The sequence below is a fragment of the Amblyomma maculatum genome, chromosome 3, assembly GCF_055883805.1.
Source record: "Amblyomma maculatum isolate TAMU_Amacu chromosome 3, ASM5588380v1, whole genome shotgun sequence".
In the NCBI taxonomy this organism is placed as follows: Eukaryota; Metazoa; Arthropoda; class Arachnida; order Ixodida; family Ixodidae; genus Amblyomma; species Amblyomma maculatum.
The window spans coordinates 131,009,870-131,033,992 of NC_139346.1; the positions used below are offsets into that span (position 1 = coordinate 131,009,870).

Sequence of the window (24,123 nt, forward strand, 5' to 3'; positions counted from 1 at the left end):
CCTGTACTTTTCACTGCTCTCATTGCTTAAACGCACAATACTTTCCATGTCAGAACTATCACAGCACTCTCTGGCGCTTGCATTCGACTTGTGCGGTAAACTAAAATGAAGCTCCAAGGCATCCTCCGGGTTCAGGTATCTCTGTTCTCCTATGCAAAAAAAAAAGCTATAATAATAACAATAAATAAATCATGGCCCTCAGCTCCAACTTTGTGTTCCTGCACTCGCTAGACTCGCTAACCCTTAACAGAATAGGTGTCAAAATGCACCACTTTCGCAAGATTCATACAAGCAACATTATTTTCGCCAGAAGGTGATAACTTACACACCCTCCTTTTTCTCTGAACCCTGTTGTAGTGCAAGAAAAAGGTAAATGCGCCTACAAGGCATCTCACTGCAGTTCAAGCAGCTTATAAAACAGGTACAAAAAAACAATGTGGGACTGAGAACTGATGAAAACAAAACCAAAGAAACCTGTGTCTTCACCAGCTTGATAAGTGCAGAAAACTGTACTCAAAGGTTTCTTTCAACTCTCATAAAGAATTCTTGTCACACCATTCAAGCGCTGATTGCATTTAGATTTTGCGGTCAATGTAACAAGAAAGTGAGCATATAAATCCATTTTAGAAAGTTAAAATCCCGAAGCAGAGGGCTTCGTAGCGGAGGGCTTCAGATTAATTCAGAGTATGTGAGAATTGCAAGAACGCACCGAAATCAACAAGCACAACAGGTGCCTTTTGACTTTCCACCTCCATCAAAGCGCGGCCACTGCTGCTGGATTCGAAACAAAACGTTTAACCACTGAGACAATAAACTGAGCTCATATATCAACTGATTACTGCTTTCCAGAGAACACAGAGGCTCCTTTCTCCCAGCCATTGAGTCAAGACACTGAGGACAAATTCAGACTATAGACAGTGGTTTCCCTGTAAAACTGCAAAATAAAAAAATGCCTGTGGTATGCCAGATGGCTGCCAGGTGTATACCAGTGGTTTCCCTGGCCTAGCTGAACCCTTGGCTAAAGTTAGCCTGAACCCACTGTATATCAACTGATTAATGTATTCTAAGATGTAGAGACCACTTTCTCCCAAAACAGAGCTTCCAAAAACCAAAAGACGAAGAGAATGCAACAGGTTATTTTTACAAGCAAGCTGCAATGATTGATGGCAATTTTTTTTTTTCTTTTACAATCTCAAAGCTAACTCAAAACACCACCTATATTTCCTACCAACAATCATAGAGTGCCTAGTTCATAGCACAGGTTTGAACACAGTGAGAAAAAGTATTCCATTTCTAGTTTGAACTCAAGTTCCTCAGAAATTACTGTACCTTTTGCTGCCAAAAAGCATTAGCCTAGAAAAGCTAAAAAATCTGATTAAAAGAATTCTATGAATTTTCCTCAGTATGTCATTAAAAAGATTATTTTATGATAAGAAGTGAGAATTAACAATAAAAACACATTCCAGGGTAGATGGAACTTTTATGTGGGAGTTAAAAAGAAGTTTACTTGAATCTTCGCCCTCGCTGTTGGTTCATCTTGGCTCTGGGAGCAACACCATCCACGGCCATGAAGAAAGTCTTCTTTGGCTTGATCATCCGAAAGAGGAACTGAAAGCCATAATGAACCACCAGTTTGATTGGTCTTCAATCAATAGAAAACCTGAACTCAATTTTACTTGGGTAGAGAGAAACATGGGCAGTCACAGTACTGGCCTTCCCGCAACATAATTTCTGTTGCAATTGTTGAGTTATGGCGATGCTAATATACCACCAGTCGTAACACGCATACAGTATTTGGGACATAATATCTTAATTTGCTCAAAAACCAAAATCATAGTACTGACGGTGCCGGCATACTGTGGTGCTTCTTTGCAGCGGGTATGACATGGATAAATAGCAAATGCACAGCAAATTGTGTCCATTAGGAAAAGTATGTTATGTTGCGTTGTTGTATTTTATATTAAGTCAATGAGTCCAAAATGTTTGCTGTACACAAAGGCAGTGCAAAGCAAGCGACATAAAAAGCACCAACAGAGGCATTGGTTACTACTATGAATCAAAGTCTTTCACAACCTATACATGTGGACAGCTACCAGTGGCTATGCAGCCAAAATTAGACAGGAAAGAACGGAATGTCGCCAGTCACTCCTCACTACTGTAGGATGCCTTTGGATGGAGGAGAGAAAGGGGCGGTCAAGGAACAGGCTCAAGAGAAAAGAACAATAGTTGCGAGTTCATGGTGATGAAGGAATGTCTCCTTCTCCTGCCTGCCTAGTTCCTCCTATGTCTCCTAGTTCCTTATTCTATATCTGCGAGGTGCCCACCCAGTCTTAGCCATGAAAAAAAGATTGTCAACTTTAGCAAAAATGTGTTACAGCGACTCAGAAACTATGATAAGCCATCTTTCGCAACGTTGTAGTGACATGCACAAGTAAGCTGTTTCAATTGGTTCCGCCACACGTTGCATGTAAACAAGTGAAATGGGAAAGCAAAAGACCAGGAAAATTAATTTGAGCGCTATATTTGATTTGCTTGTATTTTGAAAATTCATTCCTTAATAACTGCCGTTCTAGTGTAATTCCAGTAATTCCTTTTAACTGAATTCATCTAAAGCATAACGTGAAGCATTGCAGGGCCCCTTTAATGGTACAAAAAATTGCACAAAGGGAATAAGATAATCAATGAATTTGCTAACGTATGCAGAGAAACATTGACGACAAAAAAGAACTTGCCAAAGTAGTGTAAAAAAGCAAGATACACAAGAATCTGGAAGAATTTGCTCTGTTCATCACAGATACAGCTTGTTTGCTTTTTGCTTATCTCCCTCAAAGTTGATCTCCCTTCCCTAGCAACGATGTATGACAAATTTTCATTTCACTTGTATGCAACAGTAAGACAGACAATGAGAAGGCTAATGTATTTATCACCAGCTTCTAATGACAGATTTAGCAAAGACAATATCCAGTTGCTTTTGTGCTAAGGGCTGCCCCACACCGATGAGAATAACCGGAAGAGATTCAATAGTACCCCCACCAGATCCGACTGGCTAGATGAAGTGACAATATGCTTCAATGTACCTTTACTGCACCTGTGTGCCCATTTCTAAGCAACCTCAGAAAGGTACCTAAACAACCAGCCAGATGACCTAAGAGATGGCTGGTAATGTGCACACTAAAGTTCAGAAGTCAACAAAACAAATTATCAAATCATAATAAAACAAAACAAAAAAAAAATTAGAGGATGCTTAAGCTTTGTTTTTAACAGTTAACGCGATAAGAGTAATCAGGCCCCGTTCGCATCACCTTCTCATGCTCTTCAGTCCCACAATGACATACCTCTTATGACACACCACTCCTTTTTTTTTTTTTTGCATTTAGTGGAGGATGAAATTTCCCTCCTGCCTTGATTTTAACCACCAATCAGATAACCTTCGTTTGGTTATTTCTTCCTGCTTAAAATCTGTAGTCTGTTTTTTGTTCTCCACTGTACGATGCTTTAAAAGCGGGAGGAAGGGGGGCTAGAGCGAGCATTTCGTGCATTTCCTCTGCCCACTCTGCCGTCGTCAGGATCGCAATAATGTATTTAGTGCTGAAAACTGTTATTACCACATGTATAATGTTTTGAAACTTTCTATAACGGTTTCTCTGTTTATAAGCATGTCCTAGTAAGAAATTCTTGCTAACAATTGATTAAAGTTTCTCTTTATTCTTTATTTTTGCTCGTGTTAGGGATTTTCATGCATATGCCCCACTTACGCTGCACGTGGAGCCTGTAAGCTGCCTTAATAAATAAATAACATGAAAATGATAATAGAAAACCTAGGGCATAGAAGGAGAAAAATCGTAGAAATATTGTTGAAAAATGTCTGGAGCGAAGGGAAGTTACAAAACGCTTGGTGGCGCCGGTGCTTCTTGGTACTGTCAAGTGCTTTTTTCATGCCTTCGTCGTGCCACACGGCAATCAATTTTAACCACCAATCAGATAACCTTCGTTTGGTTATTTCTTCCTGCTTAAAATCTGTAGTCTGTTTTTTGTTCTCCACTGTCCTTAAACCTCAATGCTTTTAAGATGATGGCTGGCTGTATAAGGCTTTGAATCAGGCGGGAGCTCGCACCATCTGATGCAGCAGCACCATACGATCGAAGGAATTTTCCAGTCAGCGCCGCATTGCAGTTAAGCAAAACGGAAATGTTCTTTGCTACTCGCTTGACTACTACTTCCGTAATAAGTTTCTTTCTAATGACGCACCCAAACATTAGCCGACACTCATAAGACAATGCATACATTAGGTCCACCTTTATTCGGAGAGAAGCAATGCGGTCCTCTGGCAGAGTGGTTATGTGCTCGCATCCATTGTGAAGACACCGTGTTCGACTCTGCGGGTCTCCGCAAAGCGTTTATTGTTTCTTTCCTCTGGCAGAGTGGTTATGTGCTCGCATCCATTGTGAAGACACCGTGTTCGACTCTGCGGGTCTCCGCAAAGCGTTTATTGTTTCTTTCCTTTCTTCAGATTTTTGCGTTACAACCACAATGCCAACACTGGCTTTTCTGCTACACGGGGCCTTTCACACGATCTCGCTAAAACTAAACAACTATTAAAAGGACGGAACACTGACCAAAATATATAATGGGATTATGGTGGAAGTGAAAAGATCTTGCCTCGTATAGTATACATGGAGCACTGCAATACCTAAGCAACGAAGATTTATAACTTTAATTCGGCACTGAAAATCGCATGAAAATGACAGACTGACTTCTTGCAGCGAAATGCTGTAATTATCACAGTAGTAACCTACGCGGCCATATTTCACCAGTGTTAGTGGTTTTCATAAGTGCACAGCATTCTCTATTGTTTGAAGAGTGCTCACCTTGTTTTATTATATTTTGCACTCTCTCCAATGTGCCCATCAACAAAAACCACCCTCCTTTCACATAGCCTATAATGTGCTTTTAGCGTCTGTCACTAGATAACACCACAGTGTTCTGAATTTCTTGGATAAAGTGGTGATCATGGCCGACCTAAACTTCTTGTCAATGAGGCATATGTTTCTGTGCAGTGTTACTAAAATAATGACTAATTACTGTTTGGTAGGAGAGATTTATATTTGTTTTTTGTGCATCACTTCTTTTGATGTGCGATCGTCATTGCAGCCGTTAGTCATGGTTTCCTTCATTGGGTTACATAAAAATGGGTTTACAAGAACCAATCGAAAAGTTCTGAGTGAAATTTCATGATAATGTTCCGTCAAAAACACTATGAAATCGACCACTTGGGACAGGAAGCTCTCTATTGCGCTGACAAAAACTGAAAATCCCTTTAATGCTATTGCACTGCCACCATAAAATGTAATTAAATGTTCCTGTGAATTTTCACCAATTCTTCAATTCCTCCACAGCATTAAAAGACTGGCTATGCTAATTATGGAAGGGTTTAAGTTACTGCTTGTAATAACCAAGCTTTGAAGACACTCAAAGGTGACTGCTGTGTTTGAAATGTGAAAACACATACCGTTCTAATGTGATGACAAGGAGTGCTGTTCTCAAGAAAAATTTCCCGACTAACACAGACTTACCTTTAGGCAAAGAATATACTCTTTTACCGTGGAATTTTTAAAGCCACTGCAACGATTTCAGCAAATAAAAAAAACTCAGAAACAACAACCAAAATAAAATCCTGTTGACATGTACTCACATCAATGTAATTAAATATGTCCAGGAAGATCTTGTCCTCCGTGATCCGAAAGTGCGGGTCATCATCATTGGGATGTGAGCAGACATGGATGATGCCATTCATGTCAAGGTACAGGTTGTCAAATTCTGGTATCTGCACAAGTTTGCATCAGTAATACAAAATGAACACTGATTTCTTTTAGTACAATGAAAACTCGACTGCAAAACGGCCTGCGTCATCAGACAAGAAACCTTAAATAAAAAATATGATCAACTTTGCAACAATGTAGTCTGAACAACAGGCATAAACGCTGCTTAAACATTGGGCCCTAGTAGGAGAAGACAGCAGTTACTAGAACTCACTAGGTGAAGTCAATATATATCATGCTAGGAAAGTAGCCTTTGTTCGAGCCTGAATTACTGGCTCTCTTTTTACTGGTAGGTAAGAACGTGATGGGACAGTTCGGTTATTCATAAGGATTGAAAAGCTTCCAAAACAACTGACCGCGTCATTCCGCGACAAATCAAACTGCCGATTAAGCAGACATTCCTCGCTCCCCTCTTATTTCTATTTTGATAACTATGACACTCAAAAGTTCGTGACACGATTTGACAAGGCTCCGGCTGACATGTTCTCGCCCGAAGCCGCCTAAATCTGCCAGGACTCAGTCGAACCCTGTAATTTTAAAGTTATCTACTGTCTGTGAAATCGGCTAAGACATGGTACGCAACAATCAAATGCACCGACAATGCTCAGAGCTAGGTGCGTCGCAGATACCGCGCGCGAGAATCGGCTCAATACGATGCTTCACGAGACAAGTTACGGGCTCGATAACAAAACGACGTTGATACACGCGCACGGTACACAGTTACTAAGTTCACTTCGAACAGCGAACTTTCGGTAGTACATGGCATACAGTGAAAAAGATCGACTCAACAGAACATTCTATGAGCTGCGTCTTGACGGTCGGGTTACCTGCTGCAACTTGAAACCTACCTGATATTCTTTGACAACAGTACTCAGACAGGGGTAGCGTTCGCTTATCCATCTGTAAAACTTAGGCACCCCCATTTCGGTACCATAAACAGTTTCCCTAGCAATTTAACAAGTAATACGGGCCAATAATCCCAGACTACAGCAAATTTGGCAGAAACGGGGCAAGATCAACTATGCTACTTGACTGCGGCACTGCGGTTCACTCTTCAAAAACCAAAACGCCTAAAAGTTTTGTAAAAAAAATGTACAATTTAAATATTATTTTCAAAAATAATAAAAATTGTTTATTTTGGGTTATTAATACTTTTTTTACTATTTTAATTTTCTGCGTGCCTGCAACTGCGGCGTTGCTTGTAGTTGCTTGATTTGTGTGCAGGGCAGCAAGAGACCTGGGGCCCGATCCTCGATATTCGCCTTTTCGGCCATGTTGTGACGTACCCGTGACGTAAATATTGGGGCGGCGCTAAAACGCGTATAAACAGAAATTGATGACGAAATTTAAAAAACAAGAAAAAAAGTTACAAAAAATAACGCCGTCGTCTGCTACTTGGCGCCGATTACAAAAATGCCAACGCTGCGATGCCAAGAAGCTGAAGGGTCGGTGCGAACAGTGTTTACGCTGCATACACGCGTCGCGCGGCAGGGCAAGGCTGAGGAGATAGTGAGATACTTACGTATACATTGCGGCTGTACTGTACTATTATAGTAACGGTAGTTGCGACCACAGTGCATCATAGTACACACGCTGTCGGACGTCCACCAGCAGCTAGGCTGAGCGAACGGCGGTACTCGACGCAAACCCCACAAACAGCCGGTCGTCAAGTGTGAGCGATGCCTCACTTGAGATGCCTGCATGTTGCTAGCTGTCCGTGTTTCATTTATGGACTTAGTCGCGCAGAGAAATCGGCGAGTATCAGGATTAAAGAATTTGTTTACGACTGAGAATTGGAAGCGCCCAACAGATTTTCGGGCTGCAGTTGCCTCTAGAGAAGAGACGCACCTATCCGACGACAACGCTGGCCTTCTCAGGGTATCACTGTCGTTGGAAACTGCCTGCGGCAGCCCACCGTTTCCATCATGTTAGCAAGTCTGCTACGGCCGGGTATACGTGTCGGCTTCTGTGGCGTAGCGTGCGGATATCGGCCCGACTGGAGCGGCGTAGTGAAAACACGCATAGTGGAGAGCTCGATTAGGCCATATATCTGGCGATCTTAGCATGCGCTGACATCGGACCACCTTTAGCGTGTTAATTCCATCGAAATGCGATCGTCGTAGCTGGGCTACGCACATATTGCGGGTCAGAGAGCCGAGCGTCTATAATCATTACTGAGCCATCGAGGCGGGGACGTTTTCACGCAGCCGCAAAAATAAGCAGATAAGATTTTCTGGCAGCAATGAAAATGCAATGAAAAGTGTATCCAGATGCCCACTGGCAGCAACAGGTTAGCTTTCACGCTGATGGCATTTAATGTGCCCTGAATTAGACATAGCACGCTGTATGCACATTTCACCGCATGCAGAGTGTGTCACTCTGTTGTGGCAGATGCCTCGTTAAAATAATAATAATAAAAAAAAAAGCTGTCGGTATTATTCTGCTTGGTTTCTGAGCATGTTGCATAAAAACATTTTATAAAAGTAGCAACACTGCTCGTCTGATGCAGGTGCACATCACACCACAATGTCACAAGAGAAACAAAATTTGTCAGGTACAGCCTAGTTCCTTTGCTACTGTTTACCAGTTTTGCACTTGCAATAGCATCCGGCACTTTCTTTCAGTGCAGCATGATTCCTCAGAGGAGAGAAGGGTGATGAGGTCGGCTAGAGATATGCCTTCACATATACTATTTGACGATCAGGAAGTGAAGGAACAGACATGAAGAGTGAATATGATATATGATGCCTAATTACAATGAGCTAGATGCAGTACGGAAACCATTTTCTTGAAGCAATTGTCAATTGAATGTAGCATTCATGCACACATTAACCAGTGCACATGCTATATACACAAAGCCCGAACCTGTTTCTGAGTGAAGCAAGGGAGCCAAAGGGGAAAGCAAGCGTGACTTTAAAGACACCGTAAGTAAAAAAGTAACAGCAACAAAAAAGAAAAACAGAAGCATGCACAGGAACAATATTCGACAAAAAGAGGCATGAATTGCAAGGCCTGCAGCAATGTGGCCTGCAGCACATCAGGGTGGTGTTCTGGATTTTTTGGCAAAGGTTCATTAATGCCAGGTGATAATACTGTATGATTTGTATTGGCTGTGCCATCCCCTGTGTGCTCTTCCAGCAATGCATAATGTCCAACGTGCAACTGTCTAACATCCACTCTCTACACTCTGACTCAAAAACATGCTCAAATGAACCTCACCTGAATACGGGCATAAATATGGGAATAAAGCATGAAATTTACTTTTTCGACATTCTGATTGCATATCATTGGAAAACTAAACGTGATTTAAATGAGCGTATGATTTGCAGCTAGTGCGTCTTGTATGCATGGTTCTTCCAACAGGTTGCAGTATAGCTTCTGTCCTTTATTTTGGTAAAACATGCACACTTTAAGAGACCTGCTACTCACGTAACACATTCCCTGTAGCTTTAAACAGCTCGTCGTTGACTAACAATTGGTGTATCATTTGCTTTCGGTACTTTTTGGCATTTTTTTTTACATGCACCTGACATGAAGCCTTGCTTATAAGAAAACTGAAAATTACAATATACAAAACAATACAAAATTTATTTACAGCACTGCACACTCTACAATACACAGCCTAAAATGAAAGGCTGTCACACATTCAAGTAATTACAGTATTGTTGTACTTGTACAGCTCATCGCCATATCTGAAAGGTGGCACGGCCTTGGAGACCAAAGAAGAGAAATTAGTTATACAAAGCAAGGGAACACAAGATAGGGTCAAAAGCCCATTCTCCAAGTGTTTGGCCCAAGATAGCACCAGCAAAGCAAGCACCCACTGTTTTACCAATGAGTACCCAACACCACTGAGGATTGGTCCCCAAATGCTCAAACCACTAGGCTGCAACTGCAGTCAAGGGATGCTATGCGTTCCGCAGTATTACCAGTATCAAAGATTATGGAACTCAACGTCATTTAAATGGTAGTCGGCACCTGGGACAGAGCAAGTATTCCCTGATTCTGTTATGGACAGGGCAAAGGTAGTTATAGTGTGTGTAAGAATGATTTTATCTGTGCATAAATGCCTGCCACACCTAGAATGTTCCCTTTATGCAGTCTACCAAAAAGGAGAAATGTTTGGCTCAGGAAGACAAGCCTTAAGCATTATTTCAGCAAGTCACTCAGTGTGACGGCTATCAGGCAAACCAGCACAGCACTTGAAAACTTCATGCTCTAAAAACAATTGTGGGGACACGCAAGCTCAGCATTTACCCCTATGACACAACAGCTTTTATGGCTCCTGTCTGCAGACTCTCATTCGTGTGAATCGACTTTGCTACTGCTAACATCTAGTATTTATTCTATGATACATATCAGTAGCATATACCTGTAAGTTATCCAATTATGTGGAAGACCACTTGTCTAGATACCTATAAAGCCCACTCTAACCAAGCTGTACGGATGCGTTTCCATGGCCTAAGGGTTGCCTGTCTTATTACCCAAAGATCCTGCAAGGTTTATCACCTCACACATTCATCTCAAAGGTGAAGCCAGAGACATCACACTGAGTACTCGGCCATGTCACCTGTCTGAAATGTGCCCAAGATTTTCCACTCACAACGTCGCGTTTTGTGCAGAAAAGAGGCTTTAACGTTGCTGCATCAAAAAAAAAAAAAAGCAAGAAGCCAATAGCTGAACATCAACGCTACATTAGGCTCTGCTGGCTCGCAAGACATTTGACCACAGTGTCAACAGCCGAGTTATAGATGCAGCTGTGGCAGAGGCTGTACCACAGAAACAACAGATGAATGTGGTCAAGATAAAATGAAATCGCTTTGTTCACAAATTCTTCAATACATCACGAAAAAGAATGGCTCACTTATGGATAGTATGACGTCTACTGTGTTCAATAGGATTGTACCTTCAGGAAGTTATCTTTTGAATGCAATCTTAAGAATATATTGTGGTGTTCAATTTAGGCTGTACACATAGCAGACGTGCAAAATATGCAGCACATTCTGAGGGTTAAATGCAGAGAGGATTGCTGAAGCTGATATAATAGGAAAGCATAGGGATACTAGATAACATAGAAAACACATGCGACAATAGGATAGGTGTAAGTGAAACTAGCGCAGCTGTCACTTATGAGAGCAAAAAGTTATACAACTCAGTACTAGCACAATGGTACAAAATGTTGAAAAGTGATGATGAAACACAAGTTTCCTTGAAAGTGCTTCTACATAAATGAAATGAAAGTGATTGGCATAAAATTTGTGCCCCTTCCTTAAAATTCTCAATTTAAAGCTCACAAAGAACAATGAAGGCTACAAAAGCAACTAACAGAAAAAAAGTAATGAAGCAGTTATACACAGCTGCAATCATTCGATAAACATCTCGAGTGATGAAGCCAGTCTCCAGTGGCTTAGAGCATGAATATGTGAGCTTTACCAACCCTCTTTTAACATATGTGAGTGCCGGAGGGCATGTGGCAGCAGCAAGAATGTGTCAAGAAGCAAATGGCCCAGATAGCAGCCTCATAATAGAGGTATGGAAGGACTACACACAGCGCTATCATGGAGGGAGGTATTTTATGGAACAAGATATGTAGCAATGCACAAAAGGAGCAAAGCATTTTGTAGAGCTGCAGTCAAAAATTTATGAAGGACAATCTTATCAAAAAGTTTTTATTTCACTCCTGCGCTTGTGCATCATTATTGTGACTATGAGTTATATAGTGAAACATGAAATGTCAAGCAATTTATCCCGTACACAAATGAATGCATTCTTTCCCCTGCGAAGCCACCTTCAAGAACTTTTGCCAGTGGGTGCACATGCACATCAATATCACCTAGTTACAAAACAGAGAAGTCAATAGTTGCCTTTGTGAAAAAACTGAAGAATACAAAAATGTTCATTGATCGCCGAGCCACACAAATGATGCAGAGGTTAAACAGGTTATCTGGGATCTTGATTAACATCACTACAAAGCATCAGTAATTGCAGTGCAAAATGAAACTGGCAAATTTTGCAAAAGTGGAATCTAAAATTGCCAAAATGGGTTGACAAGTTGGCGGGGGCCTCATTTTCCGTGCATACAACAATGAAAGACAATGACCACCAAATAGATGCACAAATTATCCTTGGGAAAACTAGTTGATTGCTGTTCATCTACATTCAGCATATGAAGGAAGCAATAGAAAACAAGCATAAAGGCAACCAAATACAAAGAAGCACAGCTCGCTTCACTCTGCAGTTTGTGGAAAAACACAGTGGGCACCTCACATTTCACCCTAGTAGCACACAAGATAGGTGTAACGAAATGGACTCTGCTATGGTAAACGACTGCAGACACATCCACCAGGGTGCACGTATGTCAAATATTCTCACTGAAGTAGTACATCGCAGGCTGCCTGCTTGCCACAAACACCAAAGTGAATTGTGAACTGTTGCTGCCCGCATGTCCTACTCAGAATGGCACTTCTGGAGGTAGAAGGAGAACGTTTTTGTACCTTCCTGTGTTTCATTGACATGAAGCACTTAATAAAATGCACACTGAGTTTAAGCAGAACACAAAAAAGCAAAGTATACAACAAAGAATGACAGCTCTCAGCAAGGGCCACAGCACTTGTAGAATACACTCAGTATGTCTACAGATGGTAGACAAAAAATTATAGCACCAAGGAAAGGTTTGGTTTGGTTTGTGGGGTTTAACGTCCCAAAGCGACTCAGACTATGAGAGACGTCGTAGTGGAGGGCTCCGGAAATTTCGACCACCTGGGGTTCTAACATCGCACTAATGTGCACTAACATCGCACAGCACATGGGCGCCTTGCTTTTCACCTCCATCGAAAAGCGGCCGCCGAGGCCGGGATTCGATCCCGCGTCTTTGGGAACAATAGTCGAGCGCCGTAACCACTGCGCCACCCCAAAGCTGAACTTGGTTCTTGCACATGCTATCAACAAAATGTACACCAAAGAGATGGTTATATCTCAAAACCACAGAAAAAATTAAGACTTGGACGGCTTTTCAGCAGTATGCTATCGAACATGAAGCAGTAAGAATGTGCACATTGATCACTTGTGGCATATATCAAAATCATGACAGCGAGTGAAAATCTCAAGTGCAGGTGATCAAGTTGTTCCTGTCCGAGTTAATATAAATGTTGCACGTCCTCTTCCTTGTACTTGTTGATGTTCCTGCTGCGATTACCATTTGCAGGTGGCGTCAATGTCATGTGATCTGCACACACTACAAGCTGTAACGATCTTCAAAAAGAGCTGTCCATCTGCATAGCACTTCACATCTGATGTGGCCGTCCAGGGACAAGGCGTGGCCTCCCAGATTATACAAGCCTAGCAGAGAGGTTAATGATGTTGAATATGGCCCCAGGACTTCTCGACCACATGATGACTCGGATTGAAAGTGCTGCAACGGCTGCACAAGGTCCACACGATCACCTGCAAATGTTTAGTGCCTAAATTATATGCAAATAAAATATCAAACACGCATGGCACAGGAACATTCAAAATCATCAAAGCTACAAGCTAGGCTGCGGTAAAGTGTAATCTATGAATGCAAGAAATGGTCAGTGCAAAACCTAAACCTAAGTGAACCATTTCCGTAACAGGTAAAGACGGCTTGGTGGCGGAAATTGTATTGTGGCTAACTTTTTCTTTCTTTTTTTGCAATTAAGGGAACGACTTATATCAGGCGATTTCACTTGTTTTTCCTTCCTCGGTCGTCGAAACCATTAACCAAGAAATCTTGACAACTACAAGCACACTCAGTTTTTTTTTTTTTTTTTTTTTTTTTTTTTTTTTTTTTTTTTTAAGTTCGTGCAGTGTAGAGAAGTTGAAGAAAATTATAATGCGTCGTAGAAATATGCAGCTAAAAGCAACGCAAAGTGCTGATTAAAAATATCGGATTCGCCGCATGCGTCCTGTGAGTATTCCTTTAATCTTCAGTCATTTCCCGCCTGCGTACAACTTGAATGCGAATGACGCTGTATGAACAGTCACCTTTACAGGTTTTCTTATTGCACTTACCTCTGTGATGCTCGACGTGCTGTACCATTTCCAGCAGATTGACTGCGTTGCCCTGCTGGTCGACACCCATCGAGAAGCCCGACACATTCCGGGAGCTTGTCGCTCGGCCGAACGAATACATTTCGTGCCATCCAACATCAGAGGCGTTCACCACTGGCGATCACACCCGAAGCACCAGTAGCTCAACAGTTCAACATTCCGAGCGCAGGACAATTCTCGCCTCGGAGCTTGCAAAGCCGCCACACTACACTCCTCGTCAGATGATTGATCTGACTGTACTGACGAGCTATCTTTCAAGACAATTTGACAGCATTGCTGTGCTGCAGCAAATCCTCGATCACTACTTGCAGACGACGAACGGCACGAAGACCACTCATAAGCGTACAAGTTCTTTCTTTCCTCCATGTAAGCTATAGTGAACTAGAATATATATTCTAGTTCACTATAATGAAAGCGTACCTCCCTTCATGCCTCCCTCCATGGCCGCCGCCATTGCTGGGTTATCATAACCGCACAGACCAATGATTTCTTACCATGGGAAGAAAGGGTTTGAAATAAGAAAGCAGTTAGCGCCGTCACGCGGCCGCAAGCTTCTGCCCCCATTACAGATTGTCTCAAGCGTCCTTTATTTCATACGCGCTCATTATTTGCCTTTCTATTGCGTTTAAAAGCCATGCAAGGTGTATATAAAGTTATCCTTTTACTTTTAATAACAAGCTAAGAAACTACGGTAGGCTAACGGCTGCATAAATCAGCTTGCCTGTCGCCATAGTCTCATTAGCATAATTCGGGCACCTCGCCACTCGGCGAAATTATGGCGGCCAAACGTCAGCATTTTCGGTAATGGCGGCACATCAGTTACGTCATGACGCGTCAATTTGACGTAATCTAAATATGCCTGCGTATCACGTGTTTCACGTGACATAGCTCCAGCCAATCAAATTTGAGCATCCGCTCCTTCCCAGTATGCCATTATTTTCATCACATTGGTTAATCGAGCGTAAGTGTTCTCCAAACCACCATCAGTAACTTTGCTTCCACTCCAAAATCATTCGTATTTGTCATCCAGGCAACAAGGATAGCTCCGGTTGAAATCAATTTTCACGGCTACGTCATTTTGACGTAACCGCTAAAAGTGCTTGCCTCAACTGATGGTTTCGCGCCACAAGTTTGAAGCACGTGACTCTTTTCAGAGCCAATCAGAAAGACAATATGGCGCCGCCAGGGGAAGGCGAATATCGAGGATCGGGCCCCTGGGGCCCGATCCTCGATATTCGCCTTCCCCTGGCGGCGCCATATTGTCTTTCTGATTGGCTCAGAAAAGAGTCACGTGCTTCAAACTTGTGGCGCGAAACCATCAGTTGAGGCAAGCACTTTTAGCGGTTACGTCAAAATGACGTAGCCGTGAAAATTGATTTCAACCGGAGCTATCCTTGTTGCCTGGATGACAAATACGAATGATTTTGGAGTGGAAGCAAAGTTACTGATGGTGGTTTGGAGAACACTTACGCTCGATTAACCAATGTGATGAAAATAATGGCATACTGGGAAGGAGCGGATGCTCAAATTTGATTGGCTGGAGCTATGTCACGTGAAACACGTGATACGCAAGCATATTTAGATTACGTCAAATTGACGCGTCATGACGTAACTGACGTGCCGCCATTACCGAAAATGCTGACGTTTGGCCGCCATAATTTCGCCGAGTGGCGAGGTGCCCGAATTATGCTAATGAGACTATGGCGACAGGCAAGCTGATTTATGCAGCCGTTAGCCTACCGTAGTTTCTTAGCTTGTTATTAAAAGTAAAAGGATAACTTTATATACACCTTGTATGGCTTTTTAAACGGAATAGAAAGGCAAATTATGAGCGCGTATGAAATAAAGGACGTTTGAGACAATCTCTAATGGGGCAGAAGCGTGCGGCCGCGTGACGGCGCTAACTGCTTTCTTATTTCAAACCCTTTCTTCCATGGTAAGAAATTATTGGTCTGCGCGGTTATAATAACCCAGCAATGGCGGCGGCCATGGAGGGAGGTACGCTTACGAGTGGTCTTCGTGCAGTTCGTCGTCTGCAAGTAGTGATCGAGGATTTGCAGCAGCACAGCAATGCTGTCAAATTGCCTTGAAAGATAGCTCGTCAGTACAGTCAGATCTGAGGAGTGTAGTGTGGCGGCTTTGCAAACTCCGAGGCGAGAATTGCTCTGCGCTCGGGTGTTTCGGGTGGAATCGGCAGTGGTGAACGCCTCTGATGTAGGATGGCACGAAATGTATTCGTTCGGCCGAGCAACGAGCTCCTGGAATGTGTCGGGCTTCTCGATGGGTGTCGGCCAGCAAGGCAACGCAGTCAATCTGCTGGAAATGCTGCAGCACGTCGAGCATCATAGAGGTAAGCGCAATAGGAAAACCTGCAAAGGTGACTGTTCATACAGCGTCATTCGCATTCAAGTTGTGCGCAGGCGGGAAATGACTGAAGATTAAAGGAATACTTACAGGACGCATGCGGCGAAAAAAAAAAAAAAAAAAAGAAACTGAGTGTGCTCGTAGTTGTCAAGATTTCTTGGCTAATGGTTTCGACGACCGAGAAAGGAAAGTAATGTGAAATCGCCTGATATAAGTCGTTCCTTTAGTTGCAAAATAGAAAAAAGTTAACCTTCGCACTACAATTTCCGCCACCAACCCGTCTTTACCTGTTACGGAAATGGTTCACTTAGGTATTGCACTGACCATTTCTTGCATTCATAGATTACACTTTACCGCAGCTTAGCTTGCAGCATTGATGATTTTGAATGTTCCTGTGCCATGCGTGTTTGATATTTTATTCGCATATAATTTAGGCACTAAACATTTGCAGGTGATCGTGTGGACCTTGTGCAGCCATTGCAGCACTTCCGATCCGAGTCATCATGTGGGCGAGAAGTCCTGGGGCCATATTCAACATCATTAACCTCTCTGCTAGGCTTGTATAATCTGGGAGGCCACGCCTTGTCCCTGGACGGCCACATCAGATGTGAAGTGCTATGCAGATGGACAGCTCTTTTTGAAGATCGTTACAGCTTGTAGTGCGTGCAGATCACATGACATTGACGCCACCTGCAAATGGTAATCGCAGCAGGAACATCGACAAGTACAAGGAAGAGGACATGCAACATTTATATTAACTTGGACAAGAACAACTTGATCACCTGCACTTGAGATTTTCACTCGCTGTCATGATTTTGATATATGCCACAAGTGATCAATGTCACTTTGAGTCACTTTGGGACGTTAAACCCCACAAACCAAACCAAACCTTTCTTTGGTGCTATAATTTTTTGTCTACCATCTGTAGACATACTGAGTGTATTCTACAAGTGCTGTGGCCCTCGCTGAGAGCTGTCATTCTTTGTTGTATACTTTGCTTTTTTGTGTTCTGCTTAAACTCAGTGTGCATTTTATTAAGTGCTTCATGTCAATGAAACGCAGGAAGGTACAAAAACGTTCTCCTTCTACCTCCAGAAGTGCCATTCTGAGTAGGACGTGCATGCACATATAGTTCACAATTCACTTTGGTGTTTGTGGCAAGCAAGCAGTCTGCGACATACTACTTCAGTGAGAATATTTGACATACGTGTACCCTGGTGGATGTGTCTGCAGTCGTTTACCATAGCAGAGTCCATTTCGTTACACCTATCTTGTGTGCTACTAGGGTGAAACGTGAGGTGCCCACTGTGTTTTTCCACGAACTGTAGAGTGAAGCGAGCTGTGCTTCTTTGTATTTGGTTGCCTTTATGCTTGTTTTCTATTGCTTCCTTCATATGCTGAACGTAGATGAACAGCAATCAACTAGTTTTCCCAAGGCTAATCTGTGCATCTATTTGGTGGTCATTGTCTTTCATTGTTGTATGCACGAAAAATGAGGGCCCCGCCAACTTGTCAACCCATTTTGGCAATTTTAGATTCCACTTTTGCAAAATTTGCCATTTTCACTTTGCACTGCAATTACCGATGCTTTTTAGTCATGTTAATCAAGATCCCAGATAACCTGTTTAACCTCTGCATCATTTGTGTGGCTCGGCTATCAATGAACATTTTTGTATTCATTTTTTTTTACAAAGGCAACTATTGACTTCTCTGTTTTGTAACTAGGTGATATTGATGTGCATGTGTACCCACTGGCAAAAGTTCTTGAAGGTGGCTTCGCAGGGGAAAGAATGCATTCATTTGTGTACGAGATAAATTTCTTGACATTTCATGTTCACTATATAACCCATAGTCACAATAATGATGCACAAGCGCAGGAATGAAATAAAATCTTTTTGATAAGATTGTCCTTCATAAATTTTTGACTGCAGCTCTACAAAATGCTTTGCTCCTTTTGTACATTGCTACATATCTTGTTCCATAAAATATCTCCCTCCATGATAGCGTTGTGTGTAGACCTTCCATACCCCTATTATGAGGCTGCTATCTGGGCCAGTTGCTTCTTGACACATTCTTGCTGCTGCCACATGCCCTCCGGCACTCACATATGTTAAAGGAGGGTTGGTAAAGCTCACATATTCATGCTCTAAGCCACTGAAGCATGGCTTCATCACTCGAGATGTTTATCGAATGATTGCAGCTGTGTATAACTGCTTCATTATTTTTTTTTCTGTTAGTTGCTTTTGTAGCCTTATCTTCATTGTTCTTTGTGAGCTTTAAATTGAGAATTTTAAGGAAGGGGCAGACATTTTATGCCAATCACTTTCATCTCATTTATGTGGAAGCACTTTCAAGGACACTTTTGTTTCATCATCACTTTTCAACATTTTGTACCATTGTGCTAGTACTGAGTTGTATAACTTTTTGCTCTCATAAGTGACAGCTGCACTAGTTTCACTTACACCTATCCTATTGTCACATTTGTTTTCTACGTTATCTAGTATCCCTATGCTTTCCTATTATATCAGCTTCAGCAATCCTCTCTGCATTTAACCCTCAGAATGTGTTCCATATTTTGCACGTCTGCTATGTGTACAGCCTAAATTGAACACCACAATATATTCTTAAGATTGCATTCAAAAGATAACTTCCTGAAGATACAATCCTATTGAACACAGTAGACGTCATACTATCCATAAGTGAGCCATTCTTTTTCATGATGTATTGAAGAATTTGTGAACAAAGCGATTTCATTTTATCTTGACCACATTCTTCTGTTGTTTCTGTGGTACAGCCTCTGCCACAGCTACATCTATAACTTGGCTGTTGGCACCGTGGTCAAATGTCTTGCGAGCCAGCAGAGCCTAATGTAGCGTAGATGTTCAGCTATTGGCTTCTTGCTTTTTTTTTTGATGCAGCAACGTTAAAGCCTCTTTTCTGCACAAAATGTGACGTTGTGAGGGGAAAATCTTGGGCACATTTCAGACAGGTGACATGGCCGAGTACTCAATGTGATGTCTCTGGCTTCACCTTTGAGATGAATGTGTGAGGTGATAAACCTTGCAGGATCTTTGGATAATAAGACAGGCAACCCTTAGGCCATGGAAACGCATCCGTACAGCTCGGTTACAGTGGGCTTTATAGGTATCTAGACAAGTGGTCTTCCACATAATTGGATAACTTACAGGTATACGCTACTGATATGTATCATAGAATAAATACTAGGTGTTAGCAGTAGCAAAGTCGATTCACACGAATGAGAGTCTGCAGACAGGAGCCATAAAAGCTGTTGTGTCATAGCGGTAAATGCTGAGCTTGCGTGTCCCCACAATTGTTTTTAGAGCATGAAGTTTTCAAGTGCTGTGCTGGTTTGCCTGATAGCCGTCACATTGAGTGACTTGCTGAAATAATGCTTAAGGCTTGTCTTCCTGAGACAAACATTTCTGCTTTTTGGTAGACTGCATAAAGGGAGCATTCTAGGTGTGGCAGGCATTTATGCACAGATAAAATCATTCTTACACACACTATAACTACCTTTGCCCTGTCCATAACAGAATCAGGGAATACTTGCTCTGTCGCAGGTGCCGACTGCCATTTAAATGACGAGTTCCATATTTATTTATTTATTTGCAAGTACTGTTAGCCCTTCCGGGCTGTTACAGGGTGGGTAATGTACATTTAGGCGGCCCAACAAATTTCCAACTCTTTATCAAAAGTTTTAAAGAACAAGTTTTTTCAAATACGCTTCGGTCAAGGTTGTTTCATTCAATGATTGTTTTAGGCAGAAACGAAAATTTAAATACATCAACTCTTGGCACATACGACATCACTTTGATACTGGTAATACTGCGGAACGCATAGCATCCCTTGACTGTAGTTGCAGCCTAGTGGTTTGAGCATTTGGGGACCAATCCTCAGTGGTGTTGGGTACTCTTTGGTAAAACAGTGGGTGCTTGCTTTGCTGGTGCTGGGGTTATCTTGGGCCAAACACTTGGAGAATGGGTTTTTGACCCTATCTTGTGTTCCCTTGCTTTGTATAACTAATTTCTCTTCTTTGGTTTCCAAGGCCGTGCCACCTTTCAGATATGGCGATGAGCTGTACAAGTACAATACTGTAATTACTTGAATGTGACAGCCTTTCATTTTTTAGGCTGTGTATTGTAGAGTGTGGAGTGCTGTAAATAAATTTTGTATTGTTTTGTATATTGTAATTTTCATTTTTCTTATAAGCAAGGCTTGATGTCAGGTGCATGTAAAAAAAATGCCAAAAAGTACCGAAAGCAAATAATACACCAATTGTTAGTCAATGGCGAGCTGTTTAAAGCTACAGGGAATGTGTTGCGTGAGTAGCAGGCCTCTTAAAGTGTGCATGTTTTGCCAAAATAAAGGACAGAAGCTATACTGCAACCTGTTGGAAAAACCATGCATACAAGACACACTAGCTGCAAATCATACGCTCATTTAAACAAGCCATCACGTTTAGTTTTCCAATGATATGCAATCAGAATATCGAAAAAGTAAATTCCATGCTTTATTCCCATATTTATGCCCGTATTCAGGTGAGGTTCATTTGAGCATGTTTTTGAGTCAGAGTGTAGAGAGTGGATGTTAGTTGCACGTTGGACATTATGCATTGCTGGAAGAGCACACAGGGGATGGCAAAGCCAATACAAATCATACAGTATTATCACCTGGCAATAATGACCCTTTGCCAAAAAATCCAGAACACCACCCGATTGCGTTGCTGTCTCTCCTAAAAATAATGTACTGCAGGCCACATCAGCCTTGCAATTCATGTTTCTTTTTGTCTAATATTGTCCCTGTGCATACTTCTGTTTTCCTTTTTTGTTGCTGTTACTTTTTACTTACGGTGTCCTTAAAGTCACGCTTGTTTTCCCCTTTGGCTCCCATGCTTCACTCAGAGACAGGTTCGGGCTTTGTGTAGCATGTGCACTGGTTAATGTGTGCATGAATGCTACATTCAATGACAATTGCTTCAAGAAAATGGTTTCCATACTGCATCTAGCTCATTGTAATTAGGCATCATATATCATATTCACTCTTCATGTCTGTTCCTTCACTTCCTGAGCGTCAAATAAAAAAAGTGAAGGCATTTCTCTAGCTGACCTCTTCACCCTTCTCTCCTCTGAAGAATCTTGCTGCACTGAAAGAAAGTGCCAGATGCTATTGCAAGTGCAAAACTGGTAAACAGTAGCAAAGGAACAGGCTGTACCTGACAAATTTTGTTTCACTTGTGACATTGTGGTGTGATGTGTACCTGCATCAGACGAGCAGTGTTGCTACTTTTATAAAATGTTTTTATGCAACATGCTCAGAAACCAAGGACAATAATACCGACAGATTTTTTATTTCATTTTAACGAGATAATTAATACATCTGCCACAACACAGTGACACTCTGCATGCGGTGAAATGTGCATACAACGTGCTATGTACGTCTAATTCAGGGCACATTAAATGCCATCAGCGTGAAAGCTAACCCGTTGCTGCCAGTGGGCATCTGCATGGTTACACTTTTTATTGCATTTTCATTGCTGCCAGAAAATCTTATCTGCTTATTTTTGCGGCTGCGTGAAAACGTCCCCGCCGCGATGGCTCAATAAAAAGTGTAACCATGCAGACGCCGGCTCTGACCCGCAGTATGTGCGTAGCCCAGTCACGACGATCGCATTTCGATGGAATTAACACGCCAGCGTGTTAATTCCATCCTAAAGGTGGTCCGATGTCAGCGCAGGCTAAGATCGCCAGGTATATGGCCTAATCGAGCTCTCCACTATGCGTGTTTTCACTACGCCGCTTCACCGGGCCGATATCCGCACGCTACGCCACTGAAGCCGACACGTAGCCGTAACAGACTTAACATGATGGAAACGGTGGGCTGCCGCAGGCAGTTTCCAACGGCAGTGATACCTTGAGAAGGTCAGCGTTGTTGTCGAACAGGTGTGTCTCTTCTCTAGTGGCAACTGCAGCCCGAAAATCTGCTGGACGCTTCCAATTCTCAGTATTCGTAAACAACTTCTGTATACCCACTAGCTGAGGTGAATGTGCAAAGCTCGATCCTGATACTCGCCGATTTCTTTGCGTGACTAAGTCCATAAATGAAACTTACGCACAGCTAACCACATGCACGCATCTCAAGTCAGGCATCGCTCACACTTGACGACCGGCTGTTTGTGGGGTTTGCGTCGAGTACCGCCGTTCGCTCAGCCTAGCTGCTGCTGGACGTCCGACAGCGTGTGTACTATGATTCACTGTGGTCGCAACGACCGTAACTAATAGTACAGTACAGCCGCAATGTATACGTAAGTATCTCACTATCTCCTCAGCCTTACCCTGCAGCGTAAACACGGTTCGCACCGACCCTTCAGCTTCTCGGCATCGCAGCGTTGGCATTTTTGTAATCGGCGCCAAGTAGCAGACGACGGCGTTAATTTTTTGTAACTTTTTTCCCTGTTTTTTAAATTTCGTCATCAATTTCTGTGTACACGCGATTTAGCACCGCCCCAATTTACACGTCACGGGTACGTCACAACATGGCCGAAAAGGCGAATGTCGAGGATCGGGCCCCTGAACTTGCAGAGAGCCGGCTCCGTGAACTGCGCATGCGCGCACAGAACCAAAGTGGAAAGGAGGACGCGTTGATTCTCTCGACGGATGTGACGTCAAACAAATTTTAGTATTTGCTTTTTTCTGGAAATGAGCCTCAAACCCAGATGCCAATTACCCCGTTTCGAACCACCGCACCCGAGCAAAAGCTGGCGCGCTTTTCGGGCAACGGGTGCTCGCGCCTTGCGAGCCCTAGGTCGCTTTTCATGCGTCGGCTTGTTTTACTTTGCGGGGCATCATCCCGATAGATGCAAATTCGGTGAAAATCTGATTCAGTTTGTGGATTGTTGCCCTAAATTCAACAGCGTAGCCTTCGGTCCTGTCCCTGGCCTGTCTGCAGCCTCCGACTACGGTGAGTCGTACGCGAATGATGGTGTTTCGTACATGCCCGCGAGCTCTAGGTAAAGCATTTGTCGGCGTTCTGCTACCGTCTTGCAGCTTTTTTAACGAGTTTTTACACGGCAGTACAGCTATGCGGTAGTCACAATTACTGACGCGGCGTAATCACGCGACAGTCTCCGGGCGAAGGCATGTGGAGACTGCATAATGGTGCCGATCCCGTTTCTTCGCGCTTGAAACAACCGTTGCATACCTGCTGCTGTGCACCGATCAGTCGCCGGTTGCTGTTGTCTTCGGGGTGCACTGGGGTATTGGGACGTACGCGGCGACTTACAGATGATGTGAAACTATTTGTGAGTCGAGAGTCACGGAAGTTTGTAATTTGCTTTTTTTTTTTTTTTTTTTTTTTTAAGATTCTTCGTTTGTGGTCTAGTTTGTTTGGGCAGTAGCAGGCATTTTGGTGTGGTGCGCCAGCGTGAACGCGCTGGTTTATGATCAGGAGGTTTTATTGCCTTCCTCGCAGCTTCAGCAGATAGAGTGGCTGGGCCCATAGAAACGGTCGTGCTTCCGTCAAAAAACTGTCGTAAGGTATTTATCTATGCGGCCCATACGTGGTGCTGCAGTGCAAGAGGTCAGCTTCTTTACAGTGTCGACGAAGTGCTAAAGAAGGGGAGTTGCTGGCTAGCTGAGAGATAGTATAAGTGTAAACTGGCCCAGTGCGAAATGAGCCCCGGAGTGAAACGAGCCTACTGGTCAGCATAAAATTGCTACAAGATACGGGCGTATACCCGCACGAATTTATTGTGCTTATATGCTCACACGTTCCACTGGTCGAGTACTCACATCGGTGCATGCAGCAATGAGGGTGACTCTTCGGCTATCATAGGTTCTTGCCCATGAGAGTA

The 24,123-nt window shown here is 42.8% G+C and overlaps 1 protein-coding gene and 1 long non-coding RNA gene across 3 annotated transcripts in view; one reads left to right on the forward strand and one right to left on the reverse strand.

Annotated features, from left to right (window-relative positions):
- Positions 1-6,851, reverse strand: part of pcm (5'-3' exoribonuclease pacman) — an 88,446-nt gene extending 81,595 nt beyond the window's left edge. For both annotated transcript variants that reach the window (XM_084598050.1, XM_084598049.1), the window contains exons 1-3: positions 6,668-6,851; positions 5,693-5,824; positions 1,508-1,608 (exon numbers count right to left, since the gene is read on the reverse strand). In XM_084598050.1, the coding sequence (XP_084454176.1) occupies positions 1,508-1,608; positions 5,693-5,824; positions 6,668-6,742 (308 nt within the window). In that variant the 5' untranslated portion in view covers positions 6,743-6,851. The remainder of the gene's footprint in view (positions 1-1,507; positions 1,609-5,692; positions 5,825-6,667) is intronic.
- An 8,265-nt stretch (positions 6,852-15,116) lies between these two features.
- On the forward strand, positions 15,117-19,164 carry LOC146196039 (uncharacterized). The gene is made up of 2 exons (XR_014706069.1): positions 15,117-16,239; positions 16,705-19,164. It is a non-coding gene; the product is annotated as an uncharacterized LOC146196039 (long non-coding RNA).
- Positions 19,165-24,123: the final 4,959 nt, after the last annotated feature.